Raw genomic sequence first — 26,351 nt, 5'->3', positions numbered from 1 at the left:
TAATCATACCGGACCCCCGACATCTGCACGGCGGAGTATCCACAGTAATTACACCGGACCCTGAAATCTGCAGAACGAAGCGTCCACAGTAATTATACCGGACCCCCGACATCTGCACGGCAGAGCATCCACAGTAATTATACTGGACTCCGAAATCTGCAGAACGAAGCGTCCACAGTAATCATACCGGACCCCCGACATCTGCACGGCGGAGCATCCACAGTAATTACACTGGACCCTGAAATCTGCAGAACGAAGCGTCCACAGTAATCATACCGGACCCCCAACATCTGCACGGCGGAGTATCCACAGTAATTATACCGGACCCCCGACATCTGCACGGCGGAGCGTCCACAGTAATTACACCGGACCCTGAAATCTGCAGAACGAAGCGTCCACAGTAATCATACCGGACCCCCAACATCTGCACGGCGGAGTATCCACAGTAATTATACCGGACCCCGACATCTGCACGGTGGAGTATCCACAGTAATCATACCGGACCCCCGACATCTGCACGGCGGAGCGTCCACAGTAATTACACCGGACCCTGAAATCTGCAGAACGAAGTGTCCACAGTAATCATACCGGACCCCCAACATCTGCACGGCGGAGTATCCACAGTAATTATACCGGACCCCCGACATCTGCACGGCGGAGCGTCCACAGTAATTACACCGGACCCTGAAATCTGCAAAATGAAGCGTCCACAGTAATCATACCGGACCCCGAAATCTGCACGGCGGAGTATCCACAGTAATTATACCGGACCCCCGACATCTGCACGGCGGAGTATCCACAGTAATGATACCGGACCCTCGACATCTGCACAGCGGAGCGTCCACAGTAATTATACCGGACCCCCGACATCTGCACGGCGGAGTATCCACAGTAATTATACCGGACCCCCGACATCTGCACGGCGGAGCGTCCACAGTAATCATACCGGACCCCCGACATCTGCACGGCGGAGCGTCCACAGTAATCATACCGGACCCCCGACATCTGCACGGCGGAGCATCCACAGTAATTATACCGGACCCCCGACATCTGCACGGCGGAGTATCCACAGTAATTATACCGGACCCCGACATCTGCACGGCGGAGCGTCCACAGTAATTATACCGGACCCCCGACATCTGCACGGCGGAGCGTCCACAGTACTTATACCGGACCCCCGACATCTGCATGGCGGAGCGTCCACAGTAATTATACCGAACCCCCGACATCTGCACGGCGGAGCGTCCACAGTAATTATACCGGACCCCCGACATCTGCACGGCGGAGCGTCCACAGTAATCATACCGGACCCCCGACATCTGCACGGCGGAGCATCCACAGTAATTATACCGGACCCCCGACATCTGCACGGCGGAGTATCCACAGTAATTATACCGGACCCCCGACATCTGCACGGCGGAGCGTCCACAGTAATTATACCGGACCCCCGACATCTGCACGGCGGAGCATCCACAGTAATTATACCGGACCCCCGACATCTGCACGGCGGAGTATCCACAGTAATTATACCGGACCCCCGACATCTGCACGGCGGAGCGTCCACAGTAATTATACCGAACCCCCGACATCTGCACGGCGGAGCGTCCACAGTAATTATACCGGACCCCCGACATCTGCACGGCGGAGCGTCCACAGTAATCATACCGGACCCCCGACATCTGCACGGCGGAGCATCCACAGTAATTATACCGGACCCCCGACATCTGCACGGCGGAGCATCCACAGTAATTATACCGGACCCCCGACATCTGCACGGCGGAGTATCCACAGTAATTATACCGGACCCCGACATCTGCACGGCGGAGCGTCCACAGTACTTATACCGGACCCCCGACATCTGCACGGCGGAGCGTCCACAGTAATTATACCGAACCCCGACATCTGCACGGCGGAGTATCCACAGTAATTATACCGAACCCCCGACATCTGCACGGCGGAGCATCCACAGTAATTATACCGGACCCCCGACATCTGCACGGCGGAGTATCCACAGTAATTATACCGGACCCCGACATCTGCACGGCGGAGCGTCCACAGTACTTATACCGGACCCCCGACATCTGCACGGCGGAGCGTCCACAGTAATTATACCGAACCCCCGACATCTGCACGGCGGAGCATCCACAGTAATTATACCGGACCCCCGACATCTGCACGGCGGAGTATCCACAGTAATTATACCGGACCCCCGACATCTGCACGGCGGAGCGTCCACAGTAATTATACCGAACCCCCGACATCTGCACGGCGGAGCGTCCACAGTAATTATACCAGACCCCCGACATCTGCACGGCGGAGCGTCCACAGTAATCATACCGGACCCCCGACATCTGCACGGCGGAGCATCCACAGTAATTATACCGGACCCCCGACATCTGCACGGCGGAGCATCCACAGTAATTATACCGGACCCCCGACATCTGCACGGCGGAGTATCCACAGTAATTATACCGGACCCCGACATCTGCACGGCGGAGCGTCCACAGTAATTATACCGGACCCCCGACATCTGCACGGCGGAGCGTCCACAGTAATTATACCGAACCCCCGACATCTGCACGGCGGAGTATCCACAGTAATTATACCGGACCCCCGACATCTGCACGGCGGAGCGTCCACAGTAATTATACCGGACCCCCGACATCTGCACGGCGGAGCGTCCACAGTAATTATACCGGACCCCCGACATCTGCACGGCGGGGTCCTCGGCACTTGGGTACGAGCTCCCCCTCTTTCATTCTTACCCGTGTATTATCCGGGGGTCTCGGCGTCCATATAACCATATTTGTATTGCAAAGTAAGGCTATGTGCCCACGGTAGCGTTTTTGATGCGTTTTTTTCCGCGTGTCTTTTGGACTATAGGAAATAGCCAAAAACGCGGACCTCAGCGGAAATTCATGAACATGCTGCGTTTTTTACCATTAAGCGTTTCCTTAGCAGTAAAAACCGCACCTATTGGCACAAAATGCATTAAAATGAATGGGATGCTTCTTTGATGCGGTTTGACCCCGAAAAACGCATCAAAAACGCTTAAAAAACGCAACGTGTGCACATAGCCTTACAGAAAAGGACAAAACCGCTCGATCTCCTCAGAATGCGAGGCTGCTACCGGCGGTCGTGTGGATGATGGCGCCACTTTCCCATCAGCACCTTCACCGCCATTATTGAGACCTGAGCGGAGAGTAACCATAACGACACGTTTACAGCGGCCATTGCCCCCACGTATGTGCGGCCCTCAGTACGGCCCCAGCTGTCCTTCTGCTCACCTGAGTCCAGTTCTCTGGGATCTAAACCGATCCATAATGTGTCCACAGTGCAGGCCGGGCCCCAATAATCGGCCCCTGACCCTATGAGGCCCCACAGGACCAGGCTTCTTATAGGAGCACTAACTCTGTCTCCCATAGCAACCAGGGCTCAGCTTTCATTCTAGCCAATCAGGGCTCAGCTTTCACTTTACCTCAGCAGCTTAAGTGCTGAAGCAGAAGCAGTGGTTTCCTTCCTCCACTGAGGTGGGTGATGACGCTCGAGGGCCGCACACGACGCCGACACTGAGGGGACGCACACGACGCCGACACTGAGGGGCCGTACAGGACGCCAACACTGAGGGGCCACACACGACGCCGACACTGAGGGGCCACACACGACGCCGACACTGAGGGGACGCACACGACACCGACACTGAGGGGCCGCCAACGACGCCGACACTGAGGGGCCGCGCAAGACGCCGACACTGAGGGGCCGCGCAGGACGCTCACACTGAGGGGACGCGCAAGACGCCGACACTGAGGGGCCGCGCACGACGCCGACACTGAGGGGACGTGCACGACGCCGACACTGAGGGGCCGCACAGGACGCCGACACTGAGGGGCCGCCAACGACGCCGACACTGAGGGGCCGCGCAAGACGCCGACACTGAGGGGCCGCGCAGGACACTCACACTGAGGGGCCGCGCAAGACGCCGACACTGAGGGGCCGCACACAACGCCGACACTGAGGGGACGCACACGACGCCGACACTGAGGGGCCGCACAGGACGCCGACACTGAGGGGCCACACACGACGCCGACACTGAGGGGCCGCACACGACGCCGACACTGAGGGGACGCACACGACGCCGACACTGAGGGGCCGCCAACGACGCCGACACTGAGGGGCCGCGCAAGACGCCGACACTGAGGGGCCGCGCAGGACACTCACACTGAGGGGCCGCGCAAGACGCCGACACTGAGGGGCCGCACACGACGCCGACAATGAGGGGCCGCGAACGATGCCGACACTGAGGGGCCACACACGACGCCGACACTGAGGGGCCGCGAACGATGCCGACACTGAGAGGCCACACACGACGCCGACACTGAGGGGCCACACACGACGCCGACACTGAGGGGCCACACACGACGCCGACACTGAGGGGCCACACACGACGCCGACACTGAGGGGCCGTGAACGATGCCGACACTGAGGGGCCACACTTGACGCCAACACTGAGGGGCCACACACGACGCCGACACTGAGGGGCCGCGAACGATGCCGACACTGAGGGGCCACACACGACGCCGACACTGAGGGGCCACACACGACGCCGACACTGAGGGGCCACACACGACGCCGACACTGAGGGGCTGCGAACTAAGCTGACATTGTGGGGCAGCGCAGGACGCCGACACTGAGGGGCCACGAGCGACGCCGACACTGGGAGTTTTTCTCCATTGAACACGGAGATGAATGGAGTCATCGCAACAACAAACTAAAGCACAGAAAACCACCCAGTCCAGAAGAGGTTAAAGGTGAGATCCAGGACGTCCAATCACAGGGGGCATTGTGGGCAGACGGAGCCATCAGACTTTGGGGGGATTCAGCTACTACTCCCATCATCCGCTGACACATTGAGGTGTAACCCCCTGCATGTGCTGCGCGGTCGTCCTGTCCTCACCGCTCCCATAGCACTTCATTAGGGGAAAGTTGCAGTTTCGTCACTTCCATCACCCGCTCCGGTAGACTGTGACCAGACTCCTACCGCTGCCATCAGTCAGAGGAGTGTTATACTGATGGCCTATCCCTAGTATCAGCAATGGAGCGGGTGTAACACTGTATTGGACCCACCCATTGTGCACTGCTCCATGCCTGTGACTGGGGAGGGTGACCAGCACCGGGTGTAACACTCTACTGGGCCCACTGCCTGTGACTGGGGAGGGTGACCAGCAAAAGGTGTAACACTATACTGGACCCACCCATTGTCCACTGCTCTGCTCCTGTGACTGGGGAGGGTGACCAGCACCAGGTGTAACACTATACTGGGCCCACTTCCTGTGACTGGGAGGGTGACCAGCACAAGGTGTAACACTATACTGGGCCCACTTCCTGTGACTGGGAGGGTGATCAGCACCAGGTGTAACACTATACTGGGCACACTTCCTGTGACTGGGGAGGGTGACCAGCACCGGGTGTAACACTATACTGGGCCCACTTCCTGTGACTGGGGAGGGTGACCAGCACCAGGTGTAACACTATACTGGGCCCACTTCCTGTGACTGGGAGGGTGATCAGCACCAGGTGTAACACTATACTGGGCCCACTTCCTGTGACTGGGAGGGTGATCAGCACCAGGTGTAACACTATACTGGGCACACTTCCTGTGACTGGGGAGGGTGACTAGCACCAGGTGCAACACTATACTGGGCCCACTTCCTGTGACTGGGGGGGGAGGATGACCGTGTGTAACACTATACTGGGCCCACTTTCTGTGACTGTGGAGGGTGACTAGCATCGGGTGTAACACTATACTGGGCCCACTTCCTGTGACTGGGAGGGTGACCAGCACCGTATGTAACACTATACTGGGCACACTTCCTGTGAATGAGGAGGGTGACCAGCACCAGGTGTAACATTATACTGGGCCCACTTCCTGTGACTGGGGGGGGGTGGGGGGTGTCCGTGTGCAGCACTATTCTGTGCCCACTTCCTGTGACTGGGGGGGGAGGGTGACCGTGTGCAGCACTATTCTGTGCCCACTTCCTGTGACTGGGAGAGTGTCCAGAGCTCTAGATGTTTCATCAATAGTCCAGTCCTATGAGGAGATGGGTGTGATTACTTGTGCACAATGTGATGTCACTTATTATCATAATCAGAATGGTTATGGGTAATTAACCCTTTATTATGTTTGATCTTCAGCCGACTATAAGTCATTTTCTTAGCATTTACACCCCCCCCAATATTCGGGATATTTCTGCTTTGTGACATCAGCTAATTTACGTCTGAGCTGCTGATGCCTGTGCAGAGTGGGTCACGATATCCTGGCTCCAGCACACTTGTTTTTTTATTTTTGTATACTTTTTATTATTGGGGCTCAGCTCTCGGTGTTCCCGGTATCAGCGTTAGATCTGGGCCTTCCTTTGCCTGAAGCTGAGCTATATTTTGTTACCCTTGCTCTGCAGCTAATTCCATGGCCACAACAATGTGACCACATAGGACACCCTCAGGATAAGCACCTGAAAAGTAATCCCGCCGGCCACTCCATCCTATCAGCATCCTTACCCTTATAGATCAGTGATCCACTAGATTACCTGTGCTCTGTATACAAAGAAGTCTCCTCTACCTGCTCCCATTACCTTCTACACTGGGAATCCCAATGACATATTCAGCATCATCCCAAATGCAGACACTGCGCTACGTGTGACTGCTGCGTTCATGCAATGGGGTAAATCGAGTAATAGAATGGGAAGGCTTAATCATATTAGAATTGTCCCTGCAGCCATCATTATAAGGCTGTGTGCAAACGTTGCAGATTTGCTGCTTTTTTGCAGATTTGCTAGCAAAACCTGAAGCAATCCTGATGCCAGCAAAGTTAATGAGATACCTGACGTGTCATGCACACATTGAGTATCTGTGACTTGCAGATTTGATGCAAAACGTAATCTGCAGCATCAATTCTCTGTGTGCTTTTCACCATTCACTTCACTAAAATCAGTCACAAACGCAGGGGAAACGTGCATTTTTGCAACTGCGTTTTTCCTGCCAAGGGATGCAGATATGGTGCAGAATTTTTACTCAATGTGTGCACATACCCTTAGAGGCCAAATGCCCTTTCCGCATTCTCCCTAAATGTCAGATCTGTCCAGCGAGGTGGAGATAGATGCGAATCAGCCATGTCATCTACAGACACCGGGACTGTGTCCCATCCATGAATGGCTAGAGAAAGCCATGTGAAGTCAGCAGGTCGTGTGCGCGCCCAGGGTGCGGCCAGCTCTGACTTATCACCCAATTCTACACTTCTGTGAATTAGGAGGGGGGTATCTGCTACAAATGATAAGGAGGGAACCAGGCAAATCCCTCCCTGCTCCACGGCACAAGGAGGAAACCTGAGCTCCACTTACTATGGGTGAGGAATCCAAGTATATTTACTACAGGGCAAGGAAAGCTCATTCACAGGGCGATTACAGGCCGTTATATTAGCAAACACAAAGTGCAGAGGATGATCGCCACTGCCAGAACTACATTTACTACCACCTCCGCCAGCACTAATACCACTACTGCTACCACTACTACCTCCACTACTACTACCACAACTACCTCCACCGCTACTATTGAAACTACTACTACTACATCCACCACCACTACTACCAACACCACTATGACTACTACTGCCACAACTACTTCCATCACTACAAATGCCACTACCACTACAAATACCACCACTACTACGTCCACCAGCACTAATACCATTACTGCTACCACTACTACCTCCACTACTACTGCCACTACCACAACTACCTCCATCACTACTAATGCCACTACCACTACTACGTCCACCAGCACTAATACCACTACTGCTACCACTACTACCTCAACCGCTACTAATGCCACTTCCACTACTAATACCACTACTACCTGCCCCACTAATACCAATACCTCCAACACTACCACGTCCACCACCAGTACCACCACTACTACTGCTGCCTACTGTGCAATACTGTGAAATCTGCATCTGACAGATGTGATGGACGACAGAAATACTGCAGCTCAAGACCAAATAAACTAAAACTGTGACCCCCCCCATATGTGACGTGTATACAGTGCTGCAAAATATGTCACTGCCATCTATAAGACAGGATGACATATGGCATCCAAAACAAGCACTCCATCTTACCAACATGCCGTCCGCACACTTTTCTGTCATGTTCTTCGGGAGAAGATCGACACGACTCCTCAGTGATTAGTTTGCGCTCATGAAAGTCACAGCCGTCTGTTTTCATGCACAAAATTTTCTGAGCTGAAAGAAAACCAAGCAAAACACAGGATTTACAAAGAGAAAATAACTTAATAAGTGAACGGCAGATCGATAAAGTGTTTTCTCACCTTGTCACAAATCGGAAAACCCCCACATGAGGATCAAGGCACAAAAGTGGCCAAAAGCACGCCACACTATCTACAGGTGACAGCCCCATGTAAATTAAGCATTTCACAACTTTGTATTTGACTTCTTTGCTGTTTTAGAAATCTCTGCTTCCTGATGGTGAATAGGATTCTTGATTACATACTGCTCACAAGCGGAGACTTAGTTACAATGTATCAGTGTAGACAATGCTCTATCAGCTACACATTAAGAAGCACAAATCTCCAGTTCTGGAGGTTTGGTACAATGTATCAATGTTGGCAAGTGCTATTACCTTGCAGATCAGCCAGGTTAGTTCAGTCAGCATTGTCTACACTGATACAATTGTAGCAAACCAGCAGCAGTGTGAGTGACACATAGGATACACTGATACTCTGCTGTACTACTGAGGGCAGCACGGTGGCTCAGTGGATAGCATTGCATCATGGCAGCGCTGGGTTCTTGGGGTCAAATCCCACCAAGGACAACATCTGCAAGGAGTTTGTATGTTCTCCCCGTGTTTGCGTGGGGTTCCTCCGGGTTCTCCAGTTTCCCCCCACGCTCCAAACACATACTGATAAGGAATCTAGATTGTGAGCCCCAATGGGGGCAGTGATGATGATGGCTGTAAAGCACTGTAGATTATGATGACGCTATATAGTAAGTAAAATAAATAATTTAAAATTCTAAAGAAAATCTCAAAAGAACAAATCATTGATTTTGTCTATGAAGTTTGCTAAAATATAAACGTTAAGAACAATTAAAATGTATGATGCATTTTTCCATAAAGCAGTAACTCACACAGACACAATTGCATCTCTGTAATCGTTACAACCCGAATGAGGGATATATTATGTAACTGGAAATAACACTTTTGTTTTACTTTTGCTTTTAACCCATTATATAAAAGGATGCATTCTCATTTTCTGAATGCAAAGAGGCAGAAGGTGTTGAAAATGGTAGAGTCAAAGTACAAAAGTTAAAGAACCTTTATCGAATAATAAACCTTTTTTCATGTCCCTTAAAATTTTAACAAAATAAAAAAGATATTGTCTTCTCCCCAGAATCAAAAAATATTGCAGTGCGGTCCCCGTGTGTTTAGGTTGCGGAGCTGATCGGCTCGTGACACTATTGCGACATGTGCACAGCCGCTCAGTAACCCGCCTGTAAAAGTGCTTAATAAAGGTGAATATAATATAATGAGGGTGTAAACTGCCACATGGGCATTGGAGAAGACGTTGCAGGAAAAACACTGCCATCATTTACCCAAAGCATCTCCTGCTTGAAAAACTTGGAGGACGTCACGTGCACAAACCCTCAGGCTCTGTGCACACAGTGGATTTGGAAGTGTTCAATAAACACGAGTTTTCCAAGTGGAATCAACTTCAGGACACTTTTTGTGATGAGGTTATAACATTTTGGAAGAGTTTTCTTCCTGAAGCGGTTGTTGCAGCCACTTGATAAGAATGTGCTTCGCTTGTAGATGTTTCCTTCAGGATCTGCTTCAAAACGGAATGTTCACTTTTTTGTTTTCAAAACCTCTTCAGGAAAAAAAGAGAAATGATTTGAATGAGTTTTACAAATTTTTTTTAGGAAGATTTTGGACCCGACCTGCTAAAAAATACTCCTTAAAAAACTAAGTGTGACCATGCCTACCCATAGGTTACAGTTGTGCTCAAAAGTTTACATACCCCAGCAGAATTTTTGGTTTCTTGGCCTTTTTTTCAGAGAATATGAATAACACCAAAACTTTTTCTCCACTCATGGTTAGCGGTTGGGTGAAGCCATTTATTGTCAAACTACTGTTTTATCTTTTTAAATAATAATTTATAAATTATAATTCATAAATACATCATTAGTATTTGTCAGCCATACACCTGACAAATGCTATTGAGAACTCTGCTATTAGAAGTGGAAGGGAGGAACAAAGACAAAAAAATCTAAAGAATAAAAATATTGGAGGAAGAGAAACCAATCACAAACTAAAATGTTTCTATAGAAATGCACAAAGCATGGGCAACAAACAAGGAGAACTGGAACTACTAACACAGGAAAATAAATATGATGTCATTGGAATCATTGAAACTTGGTGGGACAATACACATGATTGGAATTCAAGGCTAGAATGATACAACTTATTTGCAAGAAACAGACTTGATAAACGAGGAGGAGGTGTCGCATTGTATGTTAGAAAAGTGCATATCTTCACAGAGATCCAAGCTTCAGAGACTGGGAGTTCTGTGGAAACTGTTTGGGTACGAATACAAGGATAGAACAATGGAATGGACACCACTGTAGGCATTTAATACAGGCCGTCTGTGCAAGCTGAAGGTATGGATGAACTCTTTATGCATCAAATGGCCAAGTTCTCCAAACAATATGACATAGCGGTCATGAGAGATTTCAACTATCCAGACATTTGTTGGGAATCTCTCTCAGGCAAATCTAACAGGTCAAGAAAATTCTTATCCTCTCTTGCTGACTTTATCTTCTAAAAGGTAGGGGAGAAAATAAGGGGATCTGCTACCTTGGATCTAATCCTTATAAACAGGAAATGGCTGAGGAGGTAAGAGTGGCTGGGACCCTAGGAGGTAGTGACCATGCTATTTTAAAATTTTGGATAGCTAGAGGAGGAAGACCTGTGAAGACTACAACTTCAAGGTTAGATTTCAGAAAGGCAGATTTTAAGGGATTCAGAAAGAGAATTGGAGGGATCCAATGGCTGGATATCCTTAAGGACAAAAATGTCCAGAACGGATGGGAAATTTTGTAAAATGAAATTCTCAAAGCACAATCGTTTACAATTTCAAAAAGAGGGAAGAATAGGAAGCATTTAAGGAAACCAGGATGGATGAACACAGAACTTAAACACATACTAAAAATAAAGAAAGAAATGTTTATCAAATGGAAAGAGGGAGGCATATCTAAAGAAGAATATAATGCTATCTGCAGAACCTGCAGGGGACGCATCAGATTACCTAAAGCTGACAATGAATTAAGGCTTGCAAGAGATGTCAAAAGCAATAAAAAAGGATTTTGGGGCTATATCAAAAGTACTGTAAAAGAAAAGTCAAAGATGCTATAGGATTTTTACAAGATGAAAATGATGAAATGGAAAAAATGATGTTGAGAAGGCTGAACTTTTTAATTCCTATTTTGCATCTGTTTTCTCTCAGAAAGGAAATGTAACATCAACTGATCTTCACTGTCCTATTAACGGAATAGAAGAATCCAGGATATCTATAAACAGAAAGTTAGTGAGGGAATACTTAACTAACAAATGAATTCAAGTCTCCAGGTCCAGATGAATTACACCCCAGACTACTGAAGGAGATAGCAGAAGAAATTTTTGAACTGCTCTCCATAATCTTTAAAAATTCTTGGTGATCAGGAGAAGTCCCAGAAGATTGGAGAAGAGCAAATGTTGTTCCTATCTTCAAAAAAGGGTAGAAGGTGGACCCAGGGAACTATAGGCCGGTGAGTCTGACTTATATACCAGGAAAGATCTTTGAACAAATTATTAAACAACATGTATGTAAGTACCTGGATAAGAATGAAGTGATTAACCACAGTCAGCATGGGTTTGTAACTAATAAGTCATGTCAGACTAACTTAATTTCCTTCTATGACAGAATCACTGACTGAGTGGATCATAGAAAGACTGTAAATTATCGTATATCTTGACTTCAGCAAAGCATTTGACAAAGTATCTCACACCATCCTTATTAAAAAAATGACTAAGTATGAAATGGACAAGGCAACTATTAAGTGGATTCATAACTGGCTTAGTGATCGGACCCAAAGAGTGGTCGTAACTGGCTGCACATCCAGTTGGAAGAATGTCTCAAGTGGGGTACCACAGGGCTCTGTCCTGGGCCCTGTATTGTTCAACATCTTTATCAATGATTTAGATGAAGGAATTGAGGGTAAACTGATTACATTTGCTGATGACACAAAGCTAGGAGGGATAGCTAATACTAGAGAAGAGAGAGACAGGATTCAAAAATATATAAATAAACTGGAGCAGTGGGCAGCAAATAACAGAATGGTTTTTAACACGGAAAAATGGAAAGTGCTACATCTGGGCAATAAAAATGAAAAAAGCATATACAGAATGGGAGGAATAGGGCTAAGCAACAGCACATGTGAAAAAGACTTGGGTATACTAATAGAGCATAAACTAAACATGAGTCAACAGTGTGAGGCAGCAGCAAAAAAGGCAAATACAATTCTGGGATGTATGAACAGAAGTATACAGTCTAGATCACGTGAAGTCATTATTGCCCTCTACTCCTCTTTGGTCAGACCACATCTGAAATACTGTGTCCGGTTTTAGGCACCACATTTTAAAAAATATATCAACAAACTACAGCAAGTTCAGAGAAGAGAGGCCAGAATGGTGACCGGTCTACAAACCATGTCCTCGAGGAACGGTTACAGGATTTGGGAATGTTTAGCTTTCAAAAGAGAAGATTGAGAGGAGACTTAATAGCTGTCTACAAATATATGAAGGGCTGTCACATCGTGGAAGGATCATCTTTATTCTCATTTGCACAGGGAAAACTAGAAGCAATGGGATGAAACTGAATGGGAGGAGACAGATTAGATATTAGAAAAAACTTTTTGGCAGTGAGGGTGATCAATGAGTGGAATAGGCTGCCATGAGAGGTGGTGAGTTCTCCTTCAATGGAAGTCTTCAAACAGAGGCTGGACAGACTTCTGTCTGGGATGATTTAGTGAATCCTGCTTTGAGCAGGGGGTTGAACCAGATGACCCAGGAGGTCCCTTCCAACTCTACCATTCTATGATTCTATGATAATGACAACCCAAAACATCCAAATGACCCTGATAAACGTTTCGGTCACAACGACCTTCGTCAATGTACTGAAAATAAAAATTACAAAATTTCAAATAAATCAAACAAAGTATATACAATATAGATAATCTTGGGTACCCAACGTTTACTGTATGTACTGCATCTTATTAAAACACCCCCTTTTCACTTGCAATCATTCACGTGTGTGTGCCAAGTTCTTTTATACGTGCCCATATACCTATCATACATATTCTCCATCCCATAGTCCCATGCCCATATACCCATCATACATATTCTCCATCCCATAGTCCCATGACCATATACCCATCATACATATTCGCCATCCCATAGTCGAGTGCCCATATACCCATCACACATCCTTCATCTCATAGTCCCGTGCCCATATACCCATCATACATATCCTCCATCCCATAGTCCCATGACCATATACCCATCATACATATCTTCCATCCCATAGTCCCGTGCCCATATACCCATCATACATATCCTCCATCCCATAGTCCAGCCCATATACCCATCACACATCCTCCATCCCATAGTCCCGTGCCCATATACATATCCGCCATCCCATAGCCCCATGCCCATATACCCATCATACATATCCTCCATCCCATAGTCCCGTGCCCATATACCCATCATACATATCCTCCATCCCATAGTCCAGCCCATATACCCATCACACATCCTCCATCCCATAGTCCCGTGCCCATATACAAATCCGCCATCCCATAGTCCCATGCCCATATACCCATCATACATATCCTCCATCCCATAGTCCCGTGCCCATATACCCATCATACATATCCTCCATCCCATAGTCCAGCCCATATACCCATCACACATCCTCCATCCCATGGTCCCGTGCCCATATACATATCCGCCATCCCATAGTCCCATGCCCATATACCCATCATACATATCCTCCATCCCATAGTCCCGTGCCCATATACCCATCATACATATCCTCCATCCCATAGTCCCATGCCCATATACCCATCATACATATCCTCCATCCCATAGTCCTGTGCCCATATACCCATCATACATATCCTCCATCCCATAGTCCCGTGCCCATATACCCATCACACATCCTCCATCCCATAGTCCCGTGCCCATATACATATCCGCCATCCCATAGTCCCGTGCCCATATACCCATCATACATATCCTCCATCCCATAGTCCCGTGCCCATATACCCATCAAACATATCCTCCATCCCATAGTCCCATGCCCATATACCCATCATACATATCCTCCATCCCATAGTCCCATGCCCATATACCCATCATACATATCCTCCATCCCATAGTCCAGCCCATATACCCATCACACATCCTCCATCCCATGGTCCCGTGCCCATATACATATCCGCCATCCCATAGTCCCATGCCCATATACCCATCATACATATCCTCCATCCCATAGTCCCGTGCCCATATAGCCATCATACATATCCTCCATCCCATAGTCCCATGCCCATATACCCATCATACATATCCTCCATCCCATAGTCCTGTGCCCATATACCCATCATACATATCCTCCATCCCATAGTCCCGTGCCCATATACCCATCACACATCCTCCATCCCATAGTCCCGTGCCCATATACATATCCGCCATCCCATAGTCCCGTGCCCATATACCCATCATACATATCCTCCTTCCCATAGTCCCGTGCCCATATACCCATCATACATATCCTCCATCCCATGCCCATATACCCATCATACATATCCTCCATCCCATAGTCCTGTGCCCATATACCCATCATGCATATCCGCCATCCCATAGTCGAGTGCCCATATACCCATCACACATCCTTCATCTCATAGTCCCATGCCCATATACCCATTATACATATCCGCCATCCCATAGTCCCGGGGCCATATACCCATCATACATATCCGCCATCCCATAGTCCAGTGCCCATATACCCACCACACATCCTCCATCCCATAGTCAACCATTATGACATCATAATGAGCGGCGGCGGGGCTTGCAACCTATGATGACATCAGCGTCCCCATGGCAACCATTATGACATCATAATGAGGGGCGGGGCTTGACGCGCACACACTTTTTCCCCCCAGTATGTAGATAGGGGCAAAATTGTTTGGTGAATTGGAACGCGCGGGGTTAAAATTTCGCCTCACAACATAGCTTAGGATGCTCTCGGGGTCCACATGTGTGACTGTGCCAAATTTTGTGGCTGTAGCTGCGACGGTGCGGATGCCTATCCCGGACATACACACATACTGTACATACACACATACATACACACTTTGAGCTTTATATATTAGATTGAGATTCCTCAGTGGTTGATACCTTTTAATGGCTAACTGAAAAGATGGTAACAAATTGCAAGCTTTCGAGACTACTCAGGTCTCTTCATTAGGCTAGACTAAAGCCCCCGTCACACACAGCGATCTCGCTAGCGAGATCGCTGCTGAGTCACAAGTTTTGTGACGCAACAGCGATCTCACCAGTGAGATCGCTGTGTGTGACACCAGCGACCGGCCCCCCTGCCGGGTATCGCTGATCGTCCTGGAATGGCCAGGACATTTTTTTGATCGCTGGTCTCCCGCTGGCCAGCACGCATCGCTGCGGGAGATCAGCGAGCTGGCGCTGGTAACTAAGATACACATCGGGTTTCTAAGCGGCGCTCAGCGCTTAGAAACCCGATGTGTACCTTAGTTACCAGTGCGCTGGTGCAGGGACCTGGTAACCAGGGTACACATCGGGTTTCTAAGTGCCGCGCGCCACTTAGAAACCCGATGTGTACCTTGGTTACCAGCTCTCTGCACCAGCGCGCTGGTAACTAAGGTACACAGTGGGTAACTAAGTGACGTGCGTCGCTTGTTACCCGCATGTCACTGGTGCTGATCGCTGGTGAAGCTGCCTGTTTGGCAGCTCACCAGCGATCATGTAGCGACACATCAGCGATTCTGACAAGGTCATATCGTTGTCGGGATCGCTGGGGCGTCGCTATGTGTGACGGGGCCCTTAGACAACATCTGAAGAGTCACATACTTATACACAAGACAGCACAGAAATAACTCAATAGATAAGACGAGTGATGTGAAGCAGAACTATCAGTATGGGAGAGGGAGAAACATAAATATTGGAACAGTTCATAGATAAGGAGTGTGAAAGTTTTATTGCCCTCTGACTGGGGTCTGGTTCTGTGTTGTGATGACCCTAGAAGGTCTGAAGATCTGAAGAGCAAATTCCTTAATTGATGTAAAAAGACATAAATCCATGCGACACATTCATTCCTGCACTGAGTGTGTCAAAGGTTGTCATAAATTTGTACTCAGAGACTCTTCTGTCTCTCTGAGACTTGAAGTTACCTTTTAATACAAGTAATTTAATGTCCATCATGCTATGATCAGGCATACAAAAATGTTTTGCCACAGGTAGATCCATTCTTTTCTTCTCTCATTGTGTGACGATGAGAATTCATCCTTGTTCTCAGTTTTTGCCTGGTCTCCCCCACACACAGACCCCCAGTTGGACATTTAGTACAAATAATTAAGTACACCATATTAGATGTGATGTAGCTGCAGGAATGAATGTGTCGCATGGATTTATGTCTTTTTACATCAATTAAGGAACTTGCTCTTCAGACCTTCTGGGGTCATCACAGAACCAGACCCCAATCACCGGACAATAAAACCTTCATACTGTTTATCTATGAACTATTCCCATATTTATGTTTCTCCCTCTCCCATAATGACAATTCTGCTTCACGTCAATTGTCTTATCTATTGTGTTATTTCTGTGCTGTCTTGTGTATGTGATTCTTCAGATGTTGTATTAGTCTTTGCCTGATGAAGAGACCTGAGTAGTCTCGAAAGCTGCACTGTGTCACCATCTTTTCAGTTAGCCATTAAAAGGTATCAACCACTGAGGACTCTCAATTCTGAATATTCTTCTATCTACTGGCTAACACGGTACAAAGATATATATCTTTCCGGTAGACAGAGTCAAGAATTTGAGCAATTTTTGCAGTAGACCTGCTCCTGAAGCTGCTCTGTGTGAACATACCATTAACCCCTATAATGCCTGCTGCCCTGTGAACCTCTCATGTGCTTTAGTTGTGATCGTCTGTTGGATAGACGCTGGCGACTGGTGAGGACGCAGTACAAGAAACGGGGTCATCCTCACAAGAGGCTAGTGCAATGTTTGTCACAGTGTCACATCACTGAAATTCAGCCCTGGCATGTGAAATCACACAGGCCCACGTTATTCCCGTCCACAAGAACCAGATGGGATATATTACTAATATTACCCTGGATGGAGGAAAGGAAGATTTACTACAAGACCAATATGTCTAATGATACCCGTGGCGGCTGGGGTAAGTGACGGAGTCAGCGACTTTGTGCTCTGTCACAACTCTGAACAGTATGGGTGTCTTGAGAACAACGATCCTGTTAGCAACGTAGCAGACAAGGCGGCCCACGACCAGACAGGCCCTGGTCCCAGGAGACCCTCAGAGACCCCAACAGATCAAACCTCCTCCAATAAATCCCAGCCCCTATCCTGTCTCCTACAAAGCACTGCCACAGTTAGGCTAGTAATGATCACAGGGTAATGAAACATCCTGGTTTCATCTCATGAGAACATGTCTCTGCCTCCATTGTAGAAGATGGATCTGGAGCTCTCATCATCCTGATCTTCCTGGTTCGTGAATAGGACTGTAGAGCAGCAGAGACTGGAAGGTAACTCTGCACAAAAACATACAGTACATGACAATGGGCTCAGTGACAAAATGTAGAAATGAAGCGCTGCAGCAGCCGGTCACTGTGTACATCTGATGTCAGATCCTCACGTCCAGACTTGTTTCTGAACAAAATCCCCTGGAATTTCCCAAAGGGGAAGAGAAAGTGAAGGAGTCTCCACAATGCCTCACCTGAGGACGGACAGCCACTCTCATCCTGATGCACAGATAAGGCCGACAACCACTGACAGTGACCAGCGAAGAGGACGCAGCGGTTGTCACTCTGCTTCCTTGAATAGGAGATAATATGGTTACAGGAGCCTTGCCTGTGTGTCAGCCATTACTGGGGGAGCGAGCAAGCTGGGCATCTGGAAGAATATCACTGTGGGAGGCGACGGTGACAATATGGATGACAGCTAACGTGATGGAGAGCTGAACCGCTAGTGAAGAGCAAAGATTATAGAATGTGCCGAGTGCTGGGAAAGCAAGAAAGCCCAGGAGCTGACGCCAAGACAATGGCCGCTGGGATGGAGGAGACCACCGCACAACAGCAGAACGATGCAAATAAAGACCCCGACATCATAGAAGCCAATGCTGAAGGAAGCGCCAAACTTTAGGCGATCCCAGAGGGGCAGCATTGAACCTACAGCTCCGCGGGAACATTGTTCAGTCTCTTCTCAATAGGTTTCATTGTACGAGCCAAGAGATACAAGACCCTGGAGACGCCGGACACAGAACTGCAGGAAAAGAACTGGACACGGATCAAACGCAAGAAAAGGGACCACAGGGAGCCAGAGGTCTGAGGCACCACCTGGAAGGGCCACAAACGTCAGTGTTCGGACGATTCAGTGTCGGGCATTTCATGCTTTATTTACAGAGTACCAGAAGTGCTTAGTAAGGAGATATCCAGATAGCGGGGGCCATTACATAAGTTGGGATTTACCTGATTTCTTATACTAAGTGAATAGTGTCACGAGGCGGAGACATCCTCTGGGACACAACAGATTATTATTAAGAAATACTACCTGAACATGAAAACAATGAGCCCACGAAGGGTTAAATCCTAAGCTCCATACCAATATGAGGGGTTACTGCAAATCTACAGACTCCCTGTATGTGAAGTCCCAATAGACAACTCTTGTAATTGGAATTAGTCCTACCGTGTAACTCGGGACAAAGCAGAGTCTGAACAGTGACCAATACAAACATTGTGGATTTTATTTGCACGTAATCTATATTAAATTAATGGTTAAAACTTATATTTTATATATTATCACAGAATCTTTAGTTCGGGTCTATTTGCCTCACAAACTTCACTATGGCCCCCAGTCATCATTTCCTTTTTTTGCTTTGTGATAGTCGTTGCTGTTTTTCACACCAAATTCTTCAAAATGGCGCATGTGATTCATGAATTTGATGCAAAATCAAAAATGTCTTTTTTCCATTCGAGACGATTTTGCAACTTTTTGGTGCAAAATAAAAGACACATTTTGCAAAATTTCAACATTTTTTGCAAACCAAAGGGCACAAAACAACAGTTGCAAAGGCCGTGATTCGGGACCTATTTGTACATACAGCTGCTTCTATCTAAATTAGAATATCATCAAAAAGTGAATTCATTTCAGTTCTTCAATACAAAAAGTGACTCTCCTCTATTCTCTAGAGTCATTACACACAGAGTGATCTGTTTCACGGGTTTATTTCTGTTAATGTTGATAATGGCTTTTGGGTTTTCATTGGCTGTAAGCCATAATCTCAGTAAGGTCAGTTTCACACTAGCTTTTGGCAGGGCTGCGGATGGCAGTCTACTCCCTCAGTTAAGCCCTGCTCACTGCCACACCTCTTCATTCAGCTCCGCCTACATCTGCATATGGCCTGCGTACCCTATCTTTAACATTGGGTATGCAGGCCATGCGGATGTATACTGACACATCCGCATGCGTCATTTTGATGTGTCCGCCGACCGCAATAAAAAGCAACTGCATTCGGCGCAGCGTCAAAATGACGCATGCAGATGCGTCAACATACATCCGCATGACCTGCATACCCAATATTAAAGATGGGGTACGCAGGCCGTATGCACACGTAGGGGGAGCTGAATGAAGAGGTGCAGCAGTGGGCGGGGCTTAACGGAGGACAGAAAAAGGAAATAGGCTGCCATCCGCAGCACTACAAAACGCTAGTGTGAAGCCACCTTCAAAGGCTTCCTAAGCGTTTACATAAATCCCTTAGTCTGTTTCAGTAGCTCCACAATCATTGCGAAGACTGCTGACCTGACAGATGTCCAGAAGGCAGTCACTGACACACTCCACAAGGAGGGGAAGCCTCAAAAGGTCATTGCTACAGAAGCCGGCTGTTCATAGAGTGCTGTATACAAGAATATTAATGGAAAGTGGAGTGGAAGGAAAAAGTGTGGTAGAAAAAGGTGCACAAGCAACCGGGATAACCACAGCCTGGAAAGGATGGTTAAAAAAAGGCCATTCAGTAATGTGGGGGAGATTCACAAGGAGTGGACTGCTGCTGGAGTCACTGCTTCACACCACACACAGACATCTCCAGGACATGGGCTACAAGTGTCACATTCCTTGTCTCAGCCACTCATGACCAATAGACAACGCCAGAAGCATCTTACCTGGGCCAAGGAGAAGAAGAACCGGACTGTGGTCAGTGGTCCAAGGTGTTGTTTTCAGATGAAAGTAAATTTTGCATTTAGTTTGGAAATTGCGGTCCAGAGTCAGGAGGAAGAGTGGAGAGGCCACAATCCAAGCTTTTGGAGGTCTGGTGTGAAGTCTCCACCTTCAGTGATGGTTTGGGGAGCCATGTCATCTGCTGGTGTAGGTCCACTGTGTTTTATCAAGACCAAAGTCAGTGCAGCCGTCTACCAGGACATTTTAGAGCTCTTCATGCTTCCCTCTGCCGACAAGCTTTCCGGAGATGGAAATGTCATTCTCCAGCAGGACTTGGCCCCTGTCAACACTGCCAAAAGTACCAATACCTGGTGTACACACAGCAGTATCACTGGGTTTGATTGGCAGCAAACTCGCCTGACCTTAACCCCATAGAGAATCTATGGAGTATTGTCAAGAGGAAGAAGAGAGACACCAGACCCAACAATGCAGACGAGCTGAAGGCTGCTATCAAAGCAACCTGGGCTTCCATAACCCCTCAGCAGTGCCACAGGCTGATCGCCTCCATGCCACGCCGCATTGAGGCAGTAATTGATGCAGAAGGAGCCCGACCAAGTATTGAGCGCATTTACTGATCATACATCTCAGTAGGACAACATTTCAGATTTTACAATCATTTTTCAAGCTCCTGTTATAAATTATTCTAATGTACTGAGATAATGACTTTTGGGTTTTCATTGGCTGTAAGCCACAATCATCAACATTACCAGAAATAAACATGTGAAATAGATCACTCTGTGTGTAATGACTCTAGAGAATTTTTTGTATTGAAGAACTGAAATAAATTCAATTTTTGATGATATTCTAATTTGGTGAGAAGCACCTGTCTGTCTACAGCAGAGGGATCAGCGCGGCAACAAGGGCTTCCGCAACAGTCCTCTCCTACCATGTGACATGTACAGTACTGAGGGGCCTTCTATGTGACACACGGTCTTGTGCACCCCGTAAAACACCAGGGCCCAGGTGGTGACACCTCAGGACATGTACAGCCCAGCACACTCACTGGCATATATTATGTTAAAGCGCCAATGTCCAGTCACTTCACCGGCGTACTATGAAAAGTTCTGTACTTTTCTGCAAGACTTTGGCGCAGGATTCATCAAAGCTTTTACCCCAGAATTCTGGTGTAAAAAGATTTGCAAAGTTTCAAAATTCTATCGCAAAGCAAAGCTGTGCAAAAATTTCGCTACTTTTGGTGTCTAATGGTTTTTTCTTAAAAAAAAATATTTTTTTATGCTTTTCTCAACTAGCTTTTAAATGGAATAGAGGAAAAGTATTGAAATCTGCTGCTGTGCTTTTCCACATGTCTCCCATTGAGAGTAATGGAGCGAAAAAACAGATACCGTACATCTTTCGTTTTAGCGTATGGATACGCTGTCATATACAGTTAGGTCCAGAGAGAGTAACTGAATCCTCATGATTTCAGCTCTGTAGGCCGCTATTTTGGATATAAAATTAAACAACTGAGATGCAATTTAAGTGGAGAGACTTTCAGGTTTAATTAAAGGAATTTAGGAATTGCAACCATTTTCCTACAAATCCTCATTTCAGGGCTCAGAAGTAATTGAACAAACACTTTCCCATGAATAAAATGTTCATGTTTAACCCCTTTGTAGAAAATACTTTGCAGCAATGATGGCCTGAAGTCTGGAGGCCACAGCATTCACCGTTGCTGGTTTCCTCCAGTGTGAGGCTTCATTGCAATGATGGCCTGAATTCTGGAGGCCATGGACGTCACCATTGCTGGTTTTCTCCTGTGTGAGGCTCTGCAGCAATGATGGCCTGCAGTCTGGAGGCCATGGCGTTCATCATCGCTGGTCTCCTCTGGTGTGAGGCTCTGCAGCAATGACGGCCTGAAGGCCATGCCGTCACCATTGCTGGTTTCCTCTAGTGTTAGGGCTTCACAGCAATGATGGCCTGAAGTCTGGAGGCCATGGGACGTCACCATCGTTGGTTTTCTCCTGTGTGAGGCTTTGCCGCCTTTACTGCAGTGACTTCATTTCTCGCTTGTTTGAGGATCTTTCTCCCTTCATTTTTGTCTTCAGCCCTCGATGGGCTGAGATCTGGTGAATACTCGGCCAATGCAGGATATTCCACTTCTTTGCTTTTGCGGGATGTTTTGGGTCATTGTCCATCTGTCCTGTGAAGTTCCATCCAGTCAGCCTTGCTGCATTTGGTGGATCTGAGCAGACAGTATTGCCCTGTACACACATGCTTCTGTCTTCAGTCACATCAATAACCACTAGTGACATGGTGCCATTGGGAGCTATGCATGCCCGGCGCCATCACACCACCTCCACCATGTGTTATACAGGATGTACCGAGAATCATCTTTCTCCAGACTTTCTTCTTCCCTTCATACTGGTACTGGTTGATTTTAGTTTTGCTTTACCAGACATGGGCGGCTTCTGTAGTTGTTTTTTTGGTAAAGTCTAATCCGGCCTTACTTTCAGAATGATTCTTGTATGCACCTTGTGGGGACTCCCTTGTATCTGTTCTCATGACGTCTTCTCTCTATGATGAACTTAGAAACTGAGACATTGTCTTCATGGAGAGTGGTCTTCACTTGGGTTGATGTTGTGAAGGGATTTTCTTCACCTTGGGAAGGATTCTGCGATCATTCACCACTGGTGTTTTCCGGGTACGTCCAGACATTTGGGTTTCCGAGCTCACCAGGGCAATCTTTTTTTGCGGAATGAATCAAACTGTTGATTTGGCCGCACCTAACATGTCTGCTTCTCTCAGATTAATTTCTTCTATTTTGAGCCTAAGGATGGTTGGTTTCTCTTCCATTGTGAGCTCCTTAGACTGCATGTTGTGGGTTCACAGCAACAGCTCCAAAATGCACATGCCACACCTGGAATCAGCTCCAGACCTTTTACCTGCTTCACTAATGATGGAAAAGCCCACACAACCCAATAAAAGTTTGTGAGATAATTGTTCAATTACTTTTGATCCCTTGAAAAAGAGGCAGTTCCATATGAAAAAGCTGTAATTCCGATTAGGGCGTGAAGACTCTCAAATTAAGGCCACGTTCACACGTTCAGTATTTTATATCAGTATTTGTAAGCCAAAACTAGGAGTGGGTGATAAATACAGAAGTGGTGATGTGTTTCTATTACACTATTCCTCTGGTTGCTCCTCTCCTGGTTTTGGCGACAAATACTGATGTAAAAAACTGACCGAATACTGAACGTCTGAACGTGGCCTAAAGCGGAGAGTCAGTACAATAAATGGATCCAGTCACCAGCAAAAACACTAATAAACCTGCAAATATGGGGTTAATCTGCAGGTTAATAGCGTTACTAACCTGCCTGCACTTAGTTGAACGCTGCGGGGAGAAAATTAACTTTAGTCCCTCCAGCAGCAACCGGTTTTAGTCACAGGGTGGCGCAAGCGCTGGTTCAGTCACTCCTCTGAGAATACGGAGCTGTAACTGCTCCCCGGCACTGACTGACAGCTGAGCCCCAATGCAGATGGAGTGTCAGTCAGGGCCGATTATTCTCTCTGGCAGCGTTTGGTTTCAGTCACAGGGGCAGCAGAGTAAAATTCATTTTCTCACCACAGCGTTCGGCTACGTGCCGGAGTCAGGCAGCATAATAACGCTATTAACCTGCAGATTAACCCCATTGCAGGATGATAGCATTTTTGCTGCTGACAGGTTGCCTCAAAGCCCAGATTGATAGGACTAGATCTGGAATATGCTTTGGTAATCGTCAAAAATGCCCAAATTTGTGTCACTATCTAAAAATGTCTGCACCTAAGTGTATATCTGCATATACCGGTAGTTGTGAGAGTTCAGGCGCATACATCCAGCAGATCACACTGAGCAACTGAGAGCCGGCCTTCCAACGGCGCAGTAAAATGTACAAGGACAATGTGTCTGTGTGGATCACGCTCCACCACCAGCGCACAGCAGATAATCACTGTGTGGCCACCAGGAAAGACAGATTGTGGCCACCAGGAGAGGACTTGTGGCCACCAGGAGAGATTGTGTGGCCACCAGGAAAGACACATTGTGGCAACCAGGAGAGGACTTGTGGCCACCAGGAGAGATTGTGTGGCCACCAGGAAAGACACATTGTGGCAACCAGGAGAGGACTTGTGGCCACCAGGAGAGATTGTGTGGCCACCAGGAAAGACACATTGTGGCAACCAGGAGAGGACTTGTGGCCACCAGGAAAGACACATTGTGGCCACCAGGAGAGAACGTGTGGCCACCAGGAGAGACACATTGTGGCCACCAGGCCGTGTAACCCTTTTGACGTGCTTGGACTCTGAGGCTCTAAAATCAGCAGCTGTTCATGACCTGACAATAATGCTGAGCCATCAGGGGGCGACAGTGATGTAAGGACCTCAGAGCAGGTGAAATGTGCAGCAAATCTACATATAGCAAAAGGAGGAGTTTATCATTCACTGCATTCTGTGTGTGAACGAGGTCATGGAACTACAGTTCTGCATCTGACTGGGGTAAGGCTATGTGCACACAATTTTCTGCACAACATCCGCATCTAGCAGAATCCGCAGCCGCGGATTTGCCGTTGTTTTTATGCGGATTTGCTGTGGATTTTGTGCTGATTTTCTGCAGTTTTTGCCACTGCGGATTTCTATCATGGATGGGTCCAGAAACGCTGCAGATCCGCACAAAAGAAGTGACATGCACTTCTTTTAAATCCGCAGCAATTCCGCACTGATTTTTCTGCACCATCTGCACAGCTTTTTTTTTTCCCATTGATTTACATTGTACTGTAAATCACAGTGCGGATCTGCAGCGTTTCTGCGCGGAAAAATCAGCTGCGGATCCGCAGCAAATCTACATCGTGTGCACATAGCCTAATGGAGCAGGTGGAAAACTGCAGCAAAACCACACAAAAGAAGCGACATGCTGCTTCTTTCTCCGCACCAAATCTGCACGGAAAAATCTGCAGCATGTGCACAGCGTTTTTGTTTTACATAGCCTTAAATGGTACTGTACATCACGTGCAGTTCTGCTGCTGTTCTGCAGGGCCAAATCTGCTGCAGAGCTGCACAGAATCTGCACCGTGTGCACAGGGCCCGATAGGTACCGATGCTGCAGAAAAGTGACTGGACGATCACATGACGTAACAGCAAAAAAGTGACTGAAGCTCTGGAGGTGACTGAAGGATGAGACACAATGTAACAGCAGAATAGTGACTGCAGCTCTGGAGGTGACTGGATGATGAGACACGATGTAACAGCAGAATAGTGAGTGCAGCTCTGGAGGTGACTGGAGGATAAGACACGATGTAACACCAGAATAGTGACTGTGTCTTATCCTCCAGTCACCTCCAGAGCTGCAGTCACTATTCTGGTGTTACATTGTGTCTTATCCTCCAGTCACCTCCAGAGCTGCAATGTAACAGCAGAATAGTGAGTGCAGCTCTGGAGGTGACTGGAGGATAGAGCACGCCCAGGAAGAGGAGGAGCATCTGTGCTGAGCATCTGCAGGCTAGGGCCTTGCTAAGCTCCTGGGAAGGGAGGTTTTTTCCTGCAAGGACTTTCCATCTGCCCCCTTCCCAGGAAAGAGGACTTTCCCTGGGACTGAGCGCCGGGGCTGTGCCCCTGGCTCCCACCCTCCGGCAAGCCAGCTGGGGGTGGGGGGCCTCAGCACCATCCGGAGGCCAGGGTGCAGCCAGCCAGTCCCAGGGAGATGGGGAAGAGACGGAGCCAGGAGAGAGGGGGTCGCAGGAC

General features: G+C 47.8%; 1 protein-coding gene across 7 annotated transcripts in view; it reads right to left on the bottom strand.

Moving 5' to 3' along the window:
* Positions 1–26,351, bottom strand: part of SLC6A9 (solute carrier family 6 member 9) — a 280,632-nt gene that overhangs the window by 191,264 nt on the left and 63,017 nt on the right. For 5 of the 7 annotated variants that reach the window (XM_073564874.1, XM_073564871.1, XM_073564875.1 and 2 more), the window contains exon 2: positions 8,168–8,290. In XM_073564874.1, coding sequence (XP_073420975.1) covers positions 8,168–8,273 — 106 coding nt within the window. In that variant the 5' untranslated portion in view covers positions 8,274–8,290. Of the gene's footprint in view, positions 1–8,167; positions 8,291–18,144; positions 18,261–26,351 lie in introns of those variants that run through there. The other 2 variants (XM_073564872.1, XM_073564876.1) reach the window with 1 other exon arrangement.

The sequence above is a fragment of the Dendrobates tinctorius genome, unplaced genomic scaffold (assembly GCF_039654945.1).
Source record: "Dendrobates tinctorius isolate UK_male_01 unplaced genomic scaffold, ASM3965494v1 ptg000497l, whole genome shotgun sequence".
Lineage (NCBI taxonomy): Eukaryota > Metazoa > Chordata > Amphibia > Anura > Dendrobatidae > Dendrobates > Dendrobates tinctorius.
Note: the sequence above shows the minus strand (reverse complement) of the source record. Positions and strands in the feature narration are given on the sequence as shown.